The sequence below is a fragment of the Chionomys nivalis genome, chromosome 1 (genome assembly GCF_950005125.1).
Source record: "Chionomys nivalis chromosome 1, mChiNiv1.1, whole genome shotgun sequence".
NCBI lineage: Eukaryota > Metazoa > Chordata > Mammalia > Rodentia > Cricetidae > Chionomys > Chionomys nivalis.
The window spans coordinates 6,520,597-6,538,497 of NC_080086.1; the positions used below are offsets into that span (position 1 = coordinate 6,520,597).

Below are 17,901 nucleotides of genomic sequence, written 5' to 3' on the forward strand. Positions count from 1 at the left end.
CTTTGGTTTTATAAGATAGAATTCGGGGCTGAGGAGGTGGATCAGTTGGACCATGCTAGAAGAGCATGCCTGAGGATGGGAGTTCAGGTCCCAGGCAAGCGTTTGTCTCTAATCTCAGCTCTGTGACAGCAGAAACAGGAGAACTCCTGGAGCTCCCTGACCAGCATCCAAGCCAATTGGTGAGCTCCGAGATCAGCGAGAGAGGCTGCCTCAGAAAATAAGGCGGACAGTAACTGAGGAAGACATCTGACATTGGCCCTGGCCTCTGTGTATACCTCCCCTCCCCTCATGTGTGCACACAGGCATGCATGTGAACACATGCATTGCACACACAGAATTAACATTCAGGGGTGTGACTTGTACACGGAGGTTTCCATCTATTCTGTGAGGGGTGATTCCTTAACCATTATGTCATTGCTGTAAGACAGGAGTGTGACATTTTCACTGATGGAGTTCATGCCAGATTTATTCACTGACAAATTTATGTGTCAGTAATTGATTTTTTTTTTACCTTTACTTCAGTATATAATTTTTGCACATATAAAGATATTTTCTTCCAGGGGGATTATTTGTTTTGATCATAATCATCCCCATGCTCTCCCTTTTCTCACTTGCTATCCCATTAAAATCCTTATTTACCCAAGATATCTCAGTCTGGTTTCATGTCAATATAGACATACACACACACACACACATACCTGTGTGTAGATAGATAGATAGATAGATAGATAGATAGATAGATAGATAGATAGATAGATAGATAGATAGATAGAGCAGGAATGATTTTATATATCTATATAAAATCTAGAAACCACAAATAAAATAAAACATGTACAATTTGTCTTGTCTTTCTGAGTATGGCTTTTCTCAGTTAACATGATACTCTCCATTTTTTGTTCCTTTCCCAAAGGACATAATTATCTCCTCTATGGTGAATATGACCCCACTGTGTGTACATCATGCTCTTTTTGATTCATTAATCTGTGGACAGATGTCTAGGGTAATCTCAGGCCTCGGCTACTGTGACTTGTGCTGTGGCAAGCATGGGTAACAAGCGTCCCTGTGGTAGGCTGGCTGGGCATTTTTCAGACACTTGTGCAGAAGGAAACCTGGGTCCCATGGAAGTTCTGTTGTTAGCATTTTGAGGACTGACTGAATGGACCAAGTGACTCTTAAGACTCGCCAGCATTTGCTGTCCCTTTCCTTAGGGCTGTTTGCTCTCTTACTCACAGCCACTCTGACAAGGCTGAGATAATGCCTGGACTATGATTTTCTTTATCATACAGTGAGGGGCGGGGTGAAGCACAGGGTGCTCTGGCTTCTTTTCTTTGATTCACTCTCTCACGTTCAGCAGGTTCAAGGTCAGCTGCCGCCATTGATGATCCCCGTGTTCCCTCCTGACCAGCGGACCCTTGCTGCAGCTGCCCAACAAGGATTCCTCCTTCCTCCTGGCTTCAGTTACAAGGCTGGGTGCAGTAAGTACTGCTGCGCTCCTAACTCCAGAGTGGGGGGATGGTGTGGCTTTCGTTTGGACCCCTTAATGCCGTTCACACGCCAGGAGCACACCAGCAAGGGGGGAGCACATTCATTTAGCCTGCTTATCTTAACGATAAAATACAATGACGTGATGGAGTACGAAGGGTTTTAGTTCATACCTATCAGTGCGCATCCCATTCCTGGGCTCCAAAAGCCAGTATTTCAATCTTTACACCTTACTCTTAGGCCTTCTATTGCCAGTATATTGCTAAAATAGAAATATAATTTGGGGGTTCATATTTTAAAAAATACTTTCCTATAGTTTTTCATCATACTGTAAGTTCACCCTGAATTCCACAGAGAATATGGGACCTTTGTGTCTGCCACATAGTAACAGTCGGGGAGGATGGAGTGTCAAATGATCCTCATAGACTTGTGTGTTTGTACAGTCTCCCCCTGCATGGTGTTTGAGAAAGTTGTGGAACCTGTAATATGTAGAGACCTTCTGAACAATGCGAATCATAGGAGGTAGCGCTCAAGGGTCCCCACCTCAACTCCCATTTTCTCACCGACTGCTGACTGTGAACTTCTGACAAGTCAGCCTCTCACTCCTGCCTCTATGGAAGGCAGCTCGTCAGATAGTTGGCAGGGATCCGCCCTTCTGACCTTCCGAGTTGTATACTTTGTCCAGCAGCAGGGATACAACCAACACTGACCAACCCCTGCGAGCCTCTTCCTGTTCTGAGACTAGTCCATATTCTTTCTGGATGTTGGGCTCTCACCAGAATGGGTTACTTTTCCTGGTGTTTTGAACCTGATCTAGTTCTTGTCAGGGGTGATTTCCTGGACCTGTGTTTGGACCCCTTTCCCCTGGCCCCTCTGTGATCATTTGTGTAATAAGATATAAAGATTTAAGGACTAGAAATAAATGTTAAAAGCACTGGTGTAAAAATGCGAAACATCATCTAATGGGCAAATTTGAATTAATTTCTAGTCAAGTTGTACAGAGATTGTTAAACTAAATGTCACAGCTCAGGTTTAGGCTATAAAATCCCCTAGCTCCAGGTTCCCCTCTGCGTAGCTCTTCCCTCCTTTGGCCACTATTCCTCTTGACTTTGTTTTTATTATGCTTTCCCATGAGTCAACATACTTCATTTCCATCTAGGACCCTGACTTGTCCATTTCGTAACACAAACACACAGTTCTAGTTTTACAGATCATCATTTAGCCTAGACGCATAGAAATCGCTTTTTAAAAAAGAACAGTTAAGGGCTGTATTCTAAGGGTTTAAAAATTTTCAGAATAATTTTCTTTCTAAGGATCGAGTTTTCTATTCTGTTTTTACCCCAAGCTCTGCATGATTAAATATTCAGGGTCTTTGGTCTTATTTCTGTTGGTCTACAGAATTGCTCCTCACTTGACACATGGGTAGCAGATATGGTTTGGGTTTTTGTTTGTTTGTTTGTTTGTTTTTGTAATCTAGCTTACTAAAACAAGAAAAAGTCACTTTAAAAATCATCCATTCCTTCAGACTGCATTGCAAAATATGCATATAGCATCACTCTCTTTTCCAAAAAAAAAGTAAGTTATTTTTAAGCAAATATAGAAGCAAACTTCACTAACAAACACTGTGCAAAAGAGAAAGACGCACAGTAGGACGACTACAGCCCCAGACAGGTCAGCAGCACACAGCTCCCCGCTCCTCTAACAGCTGGCATGTCGAATTTGCCCAGCGCAGTGTGCCATGGAGCAAACCAAGTTTTCCCTTTGGAAAAACGGTCCGTGTTTTAACTGTTTGCTACCCATGCCTTCGGTGCTGAAGTTAGAAGAGACTCCACTTCTTCAGTTACCTTGGAAATAAAATAGAGCAAAGCTTTTAGTGCTGCTGGCCAACTTCAGCTGGGCACCTTGCCAGACTCGAGAACCTAGCCGAAGTGGGTTGTGAGAGCAAGTGGCCCACTCTTGTTGACACCCGGGTTCCTGGGACAAGCCTCAAGGAGGAGCTGGCCTGCTGTGATTAATAGTCTGCGCTGTCTCTCCACCAACCACACTGCAAGAAAGGAAATGGAGGAGTAGAGCAAAGCCTGCCGTCCCATCTCTGGCGCGACCTCTTACCCGGTGTCACTTGCTTTGAGTGCTATGATGAAGTTCTTGGTGACAAACTTGGCCAGCACACATACCATGTGACTCCAAAAGCAGAAGCATTTCAGAGCTTGTGGGACCTGGGGCTGAGATCTACTCAAGAGCTGAAGTGCGGAACTTACTGTGTCCCTGGTAAGCACAAGCTGAGGAACCTCGGAACCTGACCAGTGCAGCCTAGGTCAGCAAGTCCTGTTTGCAGAAGAAGAGGCTCCTAGCTGGAGCATAGACATCTTGTTCCTATTTTGGAAATAATGACAAAAATGTGCCCCGCCCTGGAGAAGACAAACATAATTGTCACTTAGGACAGACTGATAAGAGCACAGCCGGGTAGCTGGAAACATCCGGACACAGGGATGCAATGAAAGCAAGCACAGAAGGATATGCTCCCCCGCTCTCACCTGTGAGTCTTGTGTCAGCCTGCAACTGTGAGAGTATTGATAATATTCACTTTAAGCACTTAAGAAAGTCAAGCCCAAAAATACACACGTTCACGAATCCATGCTTAGCTAAACATTTTCCTGCTTACTTCCTAAGACCTAGGAAAGATACTTGTAAAGTCTTTGGAGGTGAAAATAATGGCATTTTGTTTATTGTTGTTGTTGTTGTTTATTGTAGTCAGAGCCTCACCCTGTAGCCCAGTCTTCCCGCCTCAGCCTATACCATCTTGGGGTTAGGGGTATGAGCCTCCATACTCAGCTACTGATAATGATGAATTAGTAAATCAAATGCCATCTTACAAGAGGGAGGAGGCATGAGTTTGAAAAAGTCATATAAAAACACTGTTTTGGAAGGTCAACTCCATTTTACCCAATTCACTTAAGGGGGAAAAAAGTCAAGTAATAGTTCTTTTGTTAAACTCATTAGCCTTAATCAGGCTGCAATGTGAAAAATAAATTTATAACACATAACTTAAAATTCCAAACCTAATTTATATCTGTCAGTACTAACTCATTAGAAACAGAAAACAATCATGACATTATAAAACAATCATTACATCACTATAAAACAATCATGACAACCCATTAAGTAAGTTTGGAATGCAAGGTGCCCAAGATGTCCTTTCTGAATTTTAAGTCAAGTGGGCTCACAAATAATTTAGTTCAATCCCTCCAAGTGGCTCCAGAGTCTGTGGACTCCTTCTTCTAAGTAGAATACTAACTTGTTAAGTAAAGAAAAGTCAACGCATGCGCTGGGAGGCTTCTGCCAAGCACCTATCTTCAAAGAAAAGTTGAAGCACCTTTGGCACCAGCAGAAATGCTTTGTGTTGGAGGGAAGACACACCCCCTGCAGTTGCTCACCTTACAGAACCAGTCCTACCTTAAAGAAATGTGAGGTGTGTGTATGTTGGTGTGCACCTAACACTTTCACTTGGGGAGGAGTTGGAGACTATCAAGTCTTGAGGTTTGCCCTGTTGCTCTCTCTGTTTCTGAGTCCCTTCCTCCTCTGTACACAGCTTCTAGCTGCTCATGTATAAGAGATCCCTGTTCCTCTACAGCACGTAGTTTAAAAACAGAATTGGGAGAAACAGATGACTCACTTACTGGGAGCTGCAGCCCTCTGCCCTTCTTTTCTCTATTTGTACCCAAAATTTCCAATCCTAGAACTCTAACAGTCACAAGCTTTGGAAATTTTGACAGGAAAGCATTTTATAGGGAAATAATAAAATCTTGAGAAAAGTCAAAATTCAATAAAAGAAAAATTTTTTATGCACAATATAAAAATAAGTTGGAAAAGAGCTGGCTTGATCACTTAGCCCAAGGTGCGAATTGAATGTGTCATATGAGCTCAATGGATAAGAACGTCTCATGCCAAGGACCTCAGGGTGGTCTTGATTAGCCCCCAGGGGCATGCTGGGTATTTCAACAATTCAAAAAAAAAATAAATAAAAGCATCTATTTGGTGCTTTGTAAACTTTCATCTTTAAGTTGTGTAGACTTTTCTGCTTAATAAGGGTGAATGGTTCGATTTTTCTTTTCTCATAAAGATGGCATTAAAAATGACTATGCCACTGGAAGTGCCTTAACTCAGGAAGGTTCCAGAGCTTTCTGCCCAGTGTAGTGTTACCTCGTGGTTGTGGTGGTAGCTGTTGTTTTAACTTTGTTGTGCCCTCTTATTTTTTAAACCAGAAAGTTTTCATGAATATAAAATAACAAAAATTATTCCAACAAAGCTTATAGAACTCTGTGTACTATGTGAAGATAGATCTGTACCAGTTGATTTTTCCCAATATATTATTGCAGCCTTTCTGCAATTTGTTTTGACAAAATTTGCTCAATCCCAAATAGGCAACAGCAAATTAAGAAGTACTTAGAGTGTCAGAGATTGGAGGTAGAATTAGGTTCTAATCCACTACTTTGGTCCTCCTCAAGCAAGTGTGGTGGTTTGAGTAAGGAATGTTCCCCAGACTCATATGTTTGAACATCTAGTCTCCAGTGGGTGGCGCTGTTTAAGACAGTTGTGGAACCTTTAGGAGGTGGATCCTTGCTGGCAGAAGTAAGTCATTATGGGTAGGCTTTGAGAATTCACAGCTGTGTCCTGCTTCCTCCTCCTCCTCCCCCTCCCCCTTCCCCCTCCCCCTCCCTCCCTCCCTCCCTCCCTCCCTCCCTCCCTCTCTCTCTCTCTCTCTCTCTCTCTCTCTTCCCCCCAACCCCCCTTCTTCCTGTGTGTGAACGAATGTGGTATCTCCCTCCCATCCTCTGCTTTTGCTCCTGTTTGCAGCACAAGCCTTCCCTGACATTGTGGGCTTTCTCTGTTATAGACACATGCTGCCGTGACTGGCTCAACATGATTCTTTCCGAATAAACACTTTCAAGCTCAGCAACTAAACCAGACTTCCCCAAAGGCTTTAACTTATAAAATTTGGAGAAGGGAGAGAATTAGGGGTCTAGGAAGAAAATTAATCCCAATCATTTTAACTCAATACAGAAGCTGTAAGTTATGATTAGCACTCCCTTCCTCTGCTGATGGACACGGAACCTGCACTCTTTGATCAATAGGACCTGGGTTTCCTCTTCTGTTGGTTTAATAAATGTGTATCACATGGACGGGCTTTGGCTTGTGCTTTGGTGATTGCCTGGTCACTGATTGTGACCTGTGTGTCAGCTGACATGGTGGATGCTGTTAAATCAGAAATTAGCATGTGGTCTCCTAAATGCCAGTTCATGGACCCTGTGCACCAGAGAGACACAATGGAACCCACACAGTCCCCCATCGAGCAAGGAAACATGTGGCATTAACTAGAAACAGGAACATGTCAACAAGTTTGCCTGGGGAAGTTGGTGGTATTTAATTCCTCAACATTAATTTTATTGTGGTGTATGAGGAACTAATTAACTGAGCGTTTCCTTTCTTAGGAAGAGGAAGCACTGTTCAGAAAACTCATGAGGAGCAAATACAGTGCATTTTAAGTTTATTAAGCGTGGCTTATCAACTTCCATTTATTTAAGCTAATCTATAAGGCAATTAAGAATTTCAGTCACTATATTGCTATTTTATTTAGCACGTTTCTGAAAAATTAGTCAAAGTGCTAAAATGTGAAAGAGATTGTGACTGCATCTCTGGTTTCACGGAGCCAAGAGTGACTAAATACAGTTTCAGGAAAAAAAGGGGGGGGGAGCACGTAACTGTTTCAATATGATCCTAATAAACAGACAAGTGGAAACAGACACACGACAAACGGTGGTAACAGAAAACATTCAAAACTTGGTAGTAACAAAACAGTCAAAGTTAAGGGTGTATGGGGTACCAAATTATGGGGCTGGAGAGATAGCTCAGAGGTTCAAAGCACTTGCGGCTCTTCCACAGGCCCTGAGGTGATTCCCAGCTCCCGTGTCGGGTGACTCACAACCACTTGTAACTTCATCTCTAGATGATCTGACACCTTCTTTTGCCCTTTGTGGGCACCCACATGCGTGTGTCATACGCTCACACAGACGCGTAAATAGAGATAAATTTAAGTTTGGAAAGAGGTAGATGTCAAATGAATGGAACATTTCCATTGGCATTCTGCCTCGATTCTCCTCCCCCCTTGAGGGAGGCCACAGCTGGGTGTGATTCTGGTCCTGGAAGAAAGGAGAGACACTTACAAGTGTGGGCTGTGCTTTGCTTATCCTTTCTGTTGGCGTGCACAGGATCTATGTGCTTACGACATTACCTTTCCTCGGTGTCTCAGGGTGTCTATTTTCCTTGTGTGCCCTCCCTCTTCTGGCATTCAGGCGGTCATAGGAAAGTCTGTCCCCTCTACTTCATATGTAATTGAGAGTCTTTAATGGACACATTATAGCTATTTCTAAAGATACAAATCATTGACACTGTAATACCTCATGTCTGGACATTGAGTGGGTGATCCACATTTCAAAACAAAGACCATAAGAATTAAAATCCTTCCACTCATTCTGGGTCACAACCTAAGCGAATCCATCCATTCTAGACTGCTGAGGGCACTTAGGTGCTTCCTTCCAGAGTGGAAGAGTCTAGTACATCACTCCCAGGTGTCTGACACTTGTCATTTAGAGTCTCGAAGGCTAGGAGGCATCCCAAATGTAGCTCTCCCTGGCTCCTTTCCTCCCGGCTGCCTTGGTTACATTTCTCATTGCTGTGACCAGTATCTGCCATGAAGCAATCTAAAAGAGGGAGAGTTTCCTGTGCCTACAGTGAAGAAGGAAGGCAGTCCGTCCTGGTGGGGAGGGACGATGCTAGAACCCTGAGATGGGCACTGGCTCAGTTAGGGTTTTTAGTATTGGGAAGAGACATCATGACCACGGCAATTCTTATAGAGAAAACATTTCATTGGGGTGGCTTGCTTATAGTTTCTGAGGTTCAGTCCATTATTATCATGATGGGGAGCATCACTGTGTGCAGGCAGATGTCATGCTGGAGCTTAGGGTGCTATATTCTGCAGGCAACAGGAAATCAACTGATACACTGGGTGGTATCCTGAGTGTATGAAACCTCAAAGTCAGCCCACAGTGATACACTTCCTCCAGAAGGTGTGGCCCAGATTAGAGCCTCAAGGACTGGATTAAAGGCTTGTGTCATCCAGCCTCCTCTAATAGGACCACACTTCCTCCAATACGGTCACACCCCTTAATAGTGCCGCTCCCTATGATCTTATGGGGGCCAAATACATTCAAACTACCACAGGCACTTCCCCTGTTTTAGCTGTCTGGAGGCAGGGTGACCAACTTCTTCCAATGATACTGCCTCCTGCAGGTTCGAGCCTTCCAAACTGGAGGCCAGTAGACCACACAAACCTCTGGGGGACATTTCCATGCAAGCCGTGACACCTGAAGACCACCGACTTTAGGCACAATCCAGGAAATGAGGTGACTGTCCTGACAGACAAACAGAACGACTATGAAAAATGTAAACAATTTAATTAGCTGCTAAACCTTAAGGACAAGTCTGGGATAAGAGAGAAAAAGCATTTGATTTTTGTCTTAATTGACTTAAAAGAATTCCTTTCTTCCAAATTGCTACCTCTTAATATTGTAATCATACTAGATCCATTTTCTCCGAACCATTTGATTTCCCATAAGACACAGAGCAAGGATGTCAGCGTATATTGTGATATAGGTCTGGGTGGGAAAGCAATTAGTTAATGAGTGGGCCGCTTTGAGCTGCTGAACGGGAGTTACCGCGCCATCGTTGAAGTGACGCCTCTGTCGCATGCTGGACCACGGAAGCAAGAGGAGCCTTTCCTTTGATTCATTGTCACCTTTTCAGAGATACCCAAGCTCCTAGATTCCTCATCTAGGATTTTCAGGCACACTGGAAATCTCCAAGTATGACCCAGGAGTCGAAGGGAAAACAAGTGCTTTGTCATTTATATGCAGACATGTCTGTCCTGAGAGGTAGTCCCTAAAGGGCTCATAAATTAATCTCTTTCTAAACTAGCCATTGAGGTAACTATTAAATAGGATAAAGTTTTCATTTGCCACGCTACATTAAAAAGTCATAAAACTATATTTTATTAAAAGAAAACCTCCTAGTGACAAAGTGTTAGCCTGTGACCGAGCAGTTAAGAGCTAACCGTTATCTCAGAATGTCTTCTTTTAAAATATCTATGGCGTTAAACGAGGCCTAATGTATTTTACTTTCTCTAATAAAATTCACTAAGAATATTTGCATTCATTCCTTACCATTCGGGGGAAGTTAATACAAAATATTATCATGTCTTCTAACAGTTTTCACGTGACATCATATGATGCTATTGGAGCAATTTTTAGAAAGCTGATCCTCTTTCCGCATGAGAAAAGCCTTCTACTGCTCCGTTTCTGAGCCCAGCAAGCTGTGTAAGGGGAGTTGTTTATCTCAGTGCTCTGGCGCTGCAGAGACGACCCAGCGGTTAGGAGCACTGGCTGCTCTTGCACAGGACCTGGGTTTGCTTCTCAGTATTCCCATGGAGGCCCTTGATGCTCTGTAACTAAGGTTCCAGGAGTTCCAACACCGCCATCTGCACTTCACCGGCACTGTGTCTGAACATGCAAAAGTAAAATAAAAATAATTCTTATAAACAAGTGTTCAAGATGAAATAAATACAGCAAAGATGAACAGATAGCTGTTCTTATTGGTGTGGAGAGTCACACCTCAGCATTCTTGGATTATGGAATAAACTGTCATAATCCTATCACAGGGATGAAGGGTCATTTATGCTATCTGCATATAAAATATTTATCCAGTGTGGCTTCAGCTATACTCAGACACTTTAATAAGATGCTGATAACAACTTAGCAATGAGAAGAGATAATGTAGCACTTTGGAAACACATACTATTCACTTAAAAGCTGTGTGTGTGTGTGTGTGTGTGTGCGCGCGCACGCTCACGCGCATGAGTAGAGCCAGGACAAAGAAGTCAGAAGACAACCCGCAGGAGTTGATTCTCTCCTCAGGCAGGGATCAAACTCAAGTTATCAGACTTTGTGGCAAGCCGCTTTAGCCTCTGAGCCATCTCACTGACCTAAATATGATTTACTTCTATATCTGTCTAATGAGATAAAACAAATTATAGAAGATAGATTATGGAGTAGAAAAAGTAATTGTTCCCCCCAAAATAAGCCAGAGTAAATTAGTCATTTTTTTTCTTTTAGAGTGTATCGTGGTGTAGATAATTAAGCCTGGGGTGTCTTGTGTCCTATGCAAGCACTTGAGGCCTGAGCTGTATCCAGGCCCTCATTTCTTACCTTCTCTATATGACCCAATGTCGTAGGCCTCTATCACTCCACTGTCTGTTTTTTTTATTACATTACAGGAAGCCAAACACTGTGTTTGTTTGAATTAAACACTGCATTAAAAAAATCTATTACTTATTTGGAGAATTATTTGCTTCTAATATATTTTTTTTTCTTTAAACCCTGAACTTTGGATCCATCAAGTGACCATCTCTAGTTCTAGACACTTGGTTAGCTTCATAAATAAATAAATTATCCATCCATTCATTCATTCACTCACTCATTATAAAAAGTGTTAAATGAGTCAGGTGCTTTGACAAGAAGTGGATATTAAGAGGGGTGCAAAGCACCATCCCTGTTTTTCCTGTGCTCATCATTTGACTGAGAAGAATTGAATTATTCTAGTCTGACTGTCTGTGTCCACCCCGAGCTCACATGCTGTAATCCCAGTCCTCAGGGTGATTCTTTTAGGAACTGGAACATTCAGAACAATGGTTAGGTCGTGAGAGTGACTCTTAGGGATAAGGGTCAGGAAAGCAGCTTTGTCCCTTCTGTGGGATGGCTTCTGTGAGCATCCATGAAGTGAGAAAGAGTCTATCATTAGACATGAAGCTTGTCAACCCCTGACTTTCAGGGTTCCCATCCCCCAGAACTATAACAAGTGAATGTTAGTTAGGCATGAACAGGCCTTGCCCCTGTAAGCCTAGCACTTTGGAGACTGAAGAATTTGATGGCTGAAGAGCTTTAAGCCAGTTTGAGCAAGGCAGAGATGGGATGGGGAAGATAAGACAGAGCAGAAAGCAAGGCTGTCTTGTTTCCTAGGTACCTCGCTTCTGATCATTCGGCATAGGGGGTCAACTATGATGATGATGATGTAAATACTAGGGATATGCTATAAATACACCTAACATTTGAAAGGCAGGGTTTGGAAGGGAATTCACCCAAATCAACGAGTGAAAGCATACCCAGGAGTGGATCTTAGTGTGGGGATCTCATGTCCAATCTTTAGGGATGAATACAATAGGAAGCAAGAGATAGACTATGGTATACCCCACCTGTAGATATGACAGTGGGCAACTATAAGACATAACAAGACATGTGAGACATTTTAAAACCTGAGTCTTATTCAAAAAAGTATTTTACAGCTTAATATGAAGAAATTGTCAATTAAAGACCTAAAACATGGAATTGAAGTCATATAAGGCATCCACGCATCTGTATTTCCATCTACCCATACATCTACTTATTAATACACTCCTCTGTCTTCCCACACAGCCATCCATCCATTTGTCCACTATCCCATCAATCTATCTAACTTATTCACTTATTCATCTACCCATCCATCCATCCATGCACCCATCCATCCCTCTACCCACCCATCCATCCACCCATCCATCCCTCTACCCACCCATCCATCCACCCATCCATCCACCCATTTGTCCACTATCCCATCAGTCTATCTACTTTATTTACATATTCATTTATCCATCCACCCATCCATCAATCCATCTATCCATCCACTCATCCATCTATCTATCCATCCATCCATCCATCCATCCATCCATCCATTTACTCATCTACCCTGGTAAAACTACAAGAATCTCTCAACTTGTCTTCCAGATGTAAGTGACTTACCAAAGACATACATTCTCCACTGAGTTTTCATTGACCCTTGTTATGGCACTCAAAATTATTCATTTATAATATATATATGTGTGTGTGTGTATGATTTAATATATTTTTATGGGCTATATTCTCTGTGTTAGGAGCTAAAATGCAATATTTAGTAAGAAAATTGTGGTCTCTTTCCCAAGTATTCCTAACTTATATAAAATCCTCCTTCTGCTTATTGCTACTATGATTAATTCCCTCTCAGTTACTAATATTGCACCATCGCAGAACAGGAAGTCATGGAGAACAAAGGTCTCCTATAGTTCTGAGGTCAAAGGTCCTAATCTGAAGATTGTCCTCTTACCTGCAGGTGGAATGTGGTACATAACATTCTATCAAGAGTCACGATGAACAGGATTCCTGGCGCCTAAATTCCCCAGCATTCAATCATGAAGCCTCCGACTCTATTTAAACACCACTGTGTCGGGGTTGGAGATATGGCTAAGCTGTAAAATACGCTTGTTGGTCCTTCAGAGGACTGAGTAGGACCTGAGTTCAGTTCCTGGAGTCCACAAACACCTGTCACTCTAGTTCAGTGAATCTGACCTCTTCTGACCTCCTTATGTACCCTACATGCCTGCGATAAACACACAGAATGCACATCCATTCACATAAAAATGAACTAAACCTTAAGAGATAACCCCCACTGTCAGACTACGTCTCCAAATACTTCATCCTTCGCAGTGAAGATTCAGTTTCAACACACAAACTTTTGGCGGTGCTTCAGATCACATTCAATACGGAAATCTGACTTCGCCGTACAGGCCCATTGGATGTTGCCTGTTTGGAGGTGGTTTTGCTGTGCATGCTGCCAGCTGCTAGGATTCCGGGTATACACTCCACCTAAACATATAATTCTTATGTGTTTTTCTTTCCATGCTCACCCGTGGCAGTTTTATAAGGGAAAAGTATCAGGCAAGCCAGGATTATACTTTCATGTTTCAGTGTTTACACACATAGTTTTATATATTAAAATGGCCTAAATTTAACCTAAAACTCAATAAATATTAGCTACTCACACTTAAAACCAGTGGTGGAGTAGTGAGTTTGGAGGAGAATGAGATTTTTTTCCTGAAGGACACAACCAAAATAAAACAGGAAGCTCACCTTTGTTTCTCGCCTCTCTTTTCTTATGGCTCTTTTCTGCCTGCTAATTGGTGCCTAAGCTCTCTGCAGGAGCTGCCTCTTCCTCTCCTGTTCCATCCGGATTAGCTCAGGCCATTATCATTTCCCACTGGATTTACAGCTACGGGTTTAACTCATCTCTTTGTCTCGCCTCTCCCTCGTCCAATCGATCCCTCTCTAGCCACAGAATTGATCTATCAGAAACACAAATGGGGCCTTGTCACTACCCTGCTCAGTGTCGGCCACCAACTTACCATTGCCAGCATAGTAAAATGTAAAGCTCTGTGAGCCCTGAGTTCTACTTTCTCTTTGGGCACACAGCTCACTCTTCCCTTCTTGCACTGGATGTATAGATCAGAACGTGCCTGTGTACGGAGTAACAAATGTAGGAGTTTGAGCTGTGTGAGCACCGCCCAGTGAATGGCAGGGCCTCACAGGCAGAAGATGCTGATTGCTGATTCTCCCAACAGCCTTTGAGATGGATCAAAAGCAACAACTTCCTTCTCAACCCCCCTTCTACCGTGTCCTTGTAACCCTCATTGTGTTGTAGGTTCCTATGGAGCTCTCCACCTAGAAACTAGAGAAGAACAGGCCTGTTAAGTGCACATCTGAGAAGACCTTTATCATCTGCCTCTAGGAAGTGATGGAGGCTTGTGTATACTCGGGCAGACAGAGACAGAGAAGGTAGATACTGGAAGTGTCTGGAGATGAAGTGTAACCTCTTAGTGAAAATAGCCACTGTCTGAGAACACTCAAATCAAACTTCTTTGAGTTCTAGTCTCTTCTGAGGCTAAGCACTTACCTTGAAGTTTCTAGAATTCCTTCAGTGCTTTTCTGCTTTGCTCAGAGCATCACTAGGTCAATTTACAGGTGTTTGCATGATCGCTCCCTCATTTGATAAAAAATGCCACCAAGAAGGGAGCTTAGAGTGTGTGTGTGTGTGTATACATGTGTACTTATGTGCATTCATGTGTGTGTGTGTATACATGTGTACTTATGTGCATTCATGTGTGTGTGAGTGTGTGTATACATGTGTACTTATGTGCATTCATGTGTGTGTGTGTGAGTGTGTATACATGTGCACTTATGTGCATTCATGTGTGTGTGTAGGTTTAGTTTTCATATTTCCTGGTACCTAGAGAAAGAAACCTGGTGTTGTCAAGGAAGCAAAACAAAGATATAATAAATGCTGCTGATGAAGTATTTACCGCCGCGTTTCCATGAAGCTGGAGATTCCAGTAGCCTTTGCTTCAAGTCGGCAGCTGCTGAATGTGTTTACCTGACCCTGGCAAAGGCCACACCTAGTTCTCAAAATCCTTAGCTAAATCACCCTGCTCAGGAAAATGATTGCCTTGTCTGTTATACAGCCTAGCAGCATACATAACTAGAGATGGATGAAATGTGGATTCTCATCACTGTAACTTAACACAGTCTGTCTTCTGCAGGGTTTAATACCAGCCTCAGCATCCACCTTCTCAGATACACCGCAGTCCTGGCTGTGGTGTGAAATCATTGGCTAACATGTCTTATAGCAGGCATGCTTGTCTTTTCTCTTTCCACTTGGGACTCTCTTATAGCCAGGAAGTTCTGACATGACCCCAGAAGTACAGGAATAAAAAAATAAGGTGTACAAATCAAAGATTTATTGATAATAACTGACAAAATTTTATTTTAAAATAATTTAGTGCTATATATATGTAATTTTATCTTTTAATAAAAACCAAAGCAAACTTGTAGATTAGTATCAGTGTGCATGTTAGTTTTTAAAGATTTTAATCTTGGCTGAATATTTGCTACTGCAGTATAGACCATCTATGACATGTCTCAGAGCTGACTGATTACTTTGATTTACGATCCTCATGGCTGAGAACACCATTTTCTGTTAATATAATGTAAAAGGCTGCAGTATGTTTAGTGCTTGGGCGATGAAGCAGTAGTTAAATGCACTTGCTGCTCTTACAGCACCCGACTTGGTTCCCAGCAGCCACACCAGGCAGCTCAGAGGTCCAGATCCTGGGTCCAGAGGATTCAACGCCCTCTTCTGGTTTCTTACGCATCCGCATGCACACGGTACACACGCAGACACGCATATAGCAGGTGCACATATATGCACACAAACAAAATATTTAAAAATGAAATTGTTGAAAACTCCATCTTAATCACAAGTCAAAATTCATTTAATGATTCTTCATTAAACTTCAGACAGAAAATCAAAGGCATGTTTTAAAAATCAAATAATCCAATTCAATCCACAAATACATTAGTTTTATGTATGCTGAGCAATGAGAGCAAGGAAATACTGAACGTTTTTATTTTCCAAAATTAAACCATTGTTTTCCACGAGAGAAAAAAGTTTTTATATGGAGTAAAAATGCTGAAATCTCTGGGATATAATAGCCTGGAGGCTGATCCGCAGTGTTTCTGGCCAATGGTTGGTCACGGGTGATGGGATGCTGTCCCATACAAAGCACAGATGCCATGCAGTCAGAACTAAGGCTGCTGGGAGCCCACATGACTAACACACAACACAGCACAAGGCAGTAGACTCCCTACGTGTTTGACGCTGAATTAATTGTGGACATTGTGCCTTCGGAACCCTTTCGCCCTTGCCCGCTTTCTTACAGCCCTCATCCTCAGACACCTGACCCCATGTGGAGCTGTGACCCACAGTTAAGGAAGCTAGGCCTTGGAGTATTTTTCGACCTAATAAAATATTTTATTTTGAGCTAGAATTTTCCAGTCTTGGACTTGAAATAAGAAAATTAACTTTGGAACGGTCGAGGGAAAAACTGTTCAAATGGTTAAAAACTGAGAGAGGAATAAAAGAAATTACTTTTAAGTAGTTGAAAGTCAATTTGAATAACATACATGATTGGACTTTAAAAGTCAGAGTTTTCCATTATCTTCTATTCACGGTGTTCCCCATGAGGTATTTACAAAATAAGCCAGTGTTTTCTTGGGCCAGTTAATTGAGGAATGACTCGAATGAGTGGCAGTCCTTCTTTCTATAAACTGATTCTCCTCTGGTAGTGTCTGGATTTTGATTTGGCATTTATGAATTTTCATAGTGGCCATGTCCTCTTCAGAGCATGGCATGTTTGTAAAATACATTCTGAGTTTCCTTAATTAAGAATTAAATTGCTACATTAGGAAATTTCTCAGTGACTATATTTCTGTTTTTGAACTTGGGGCAGATTTCAACATATTTAGTTCTGATTATTTTGGACTTGAAAAAAATAGCGGGGTAGACGTGGTATAATGTATGCAAATCTCACATTGGGTGGAGTCAGGTGTGGCTCCTTGGACAGAGTGCTTCTGAAATGTGTTGAAGCCCTGCCTATGATCCTGTGTTTATGTTTCAGAAGCTGTATGTGACTGCCAACACACCATAGTTGTTAACACTTCACTCGTTTCTGCTGCTGAAGTTTGTTGTCCCCATTCCCTTAAATAAGAAACCCATCACCCAACAGTACCTTTAGACGGGCATTGCATTCTATAGTAAAATGACACCCACTAGGTGGCTTAGACAGGCGTTCTCGGAGCTGTAGAAGCTAGAAGATCTTAGAGACAAGCAGTTCTTATGGATCCTCTTTCTTGAGCTTGCACGAGGCCACCTTCCCTCTGTGTCCTCCCTGCTCTCCTCAGGGTGTATGGATGTGCCCTGATATCTTCTTCCTGTCAGGACTCCTGTTGGGGCTGGGGACGTGGCTCAGAGTACAAAACTATTACTGTAGAAGGCAGGTGGCCTGAGTTCAGTCCTGGGGACCCATGCTGGAGGCTCCCTTTCTCACCTGTAGTCAGCACTCTCAAGCTGAGCTGGAAGGCAGAGAGGAGAGAATCAGCCAGAAGCTTGCTGGCCAGTCAGCCCGGAGTGCATAGCACGGGGACAAGGCACAGCAAGAAAGAGACCTTAACCACATGGGAGGCAGGAACCGTCACACCACAGTTGTCCTCTGACTGTAACATGTACACTATGACATGCACATGTGCACACACAGACACAATCCATTAATCAACTTTAAACAATGGACTCCTCTTAGATCAGATTAAGGCCTATCAGGGAATGCATTTTGCTTATTTGTCTCTGTGAATCCAGGTATACTGAGATTAGCCACACAGATTAGGGATTCAGTATATCAACAGCAGCTATACATTTATTCAACCCATAGCACACATACATGATTGCTTATGGCTTTTTCATATATATATCCATACGTTTGCCTGTGTACAATATGACATGTGCACATTTGTTTCATACAAACATAAAAGAAGGTAACTGTGAATACTGTCATGAATGTAAATAATACAAATGATAATA

General features: G+C 42.4%; 1 protein-coding gene across 6 annotated transcripts in view; it reads left to right on the forward strand.

Moving 5' to 3' along the window:
* Sox5 (SRY-box transcription factor 5) overlaps positions 1–17,901 on the forward strand; it is a 394,103-nt gene that overhangs the window by 265,619 nt on the left and 110,583 nt on the right. For 3 of the 6 annotated variants that reach the window (XM_057770810.1, XM_057770842.1, XM_057770826.1), the window contains exon 7: positions 1,352–1,475. In XM_057770810.1, coding sequence (XP_057626793.1) covers positions 1,352–1,475 — 124 coding nt within the window. The remainder of the gene's footprint in view (positions 1–1,351; positions 1,476–17,901) is intronic. The other 3 variants (XM_057770818.1, XM_057770833.1, XM_057770849.1) reach the window with 1 other exon arrangement.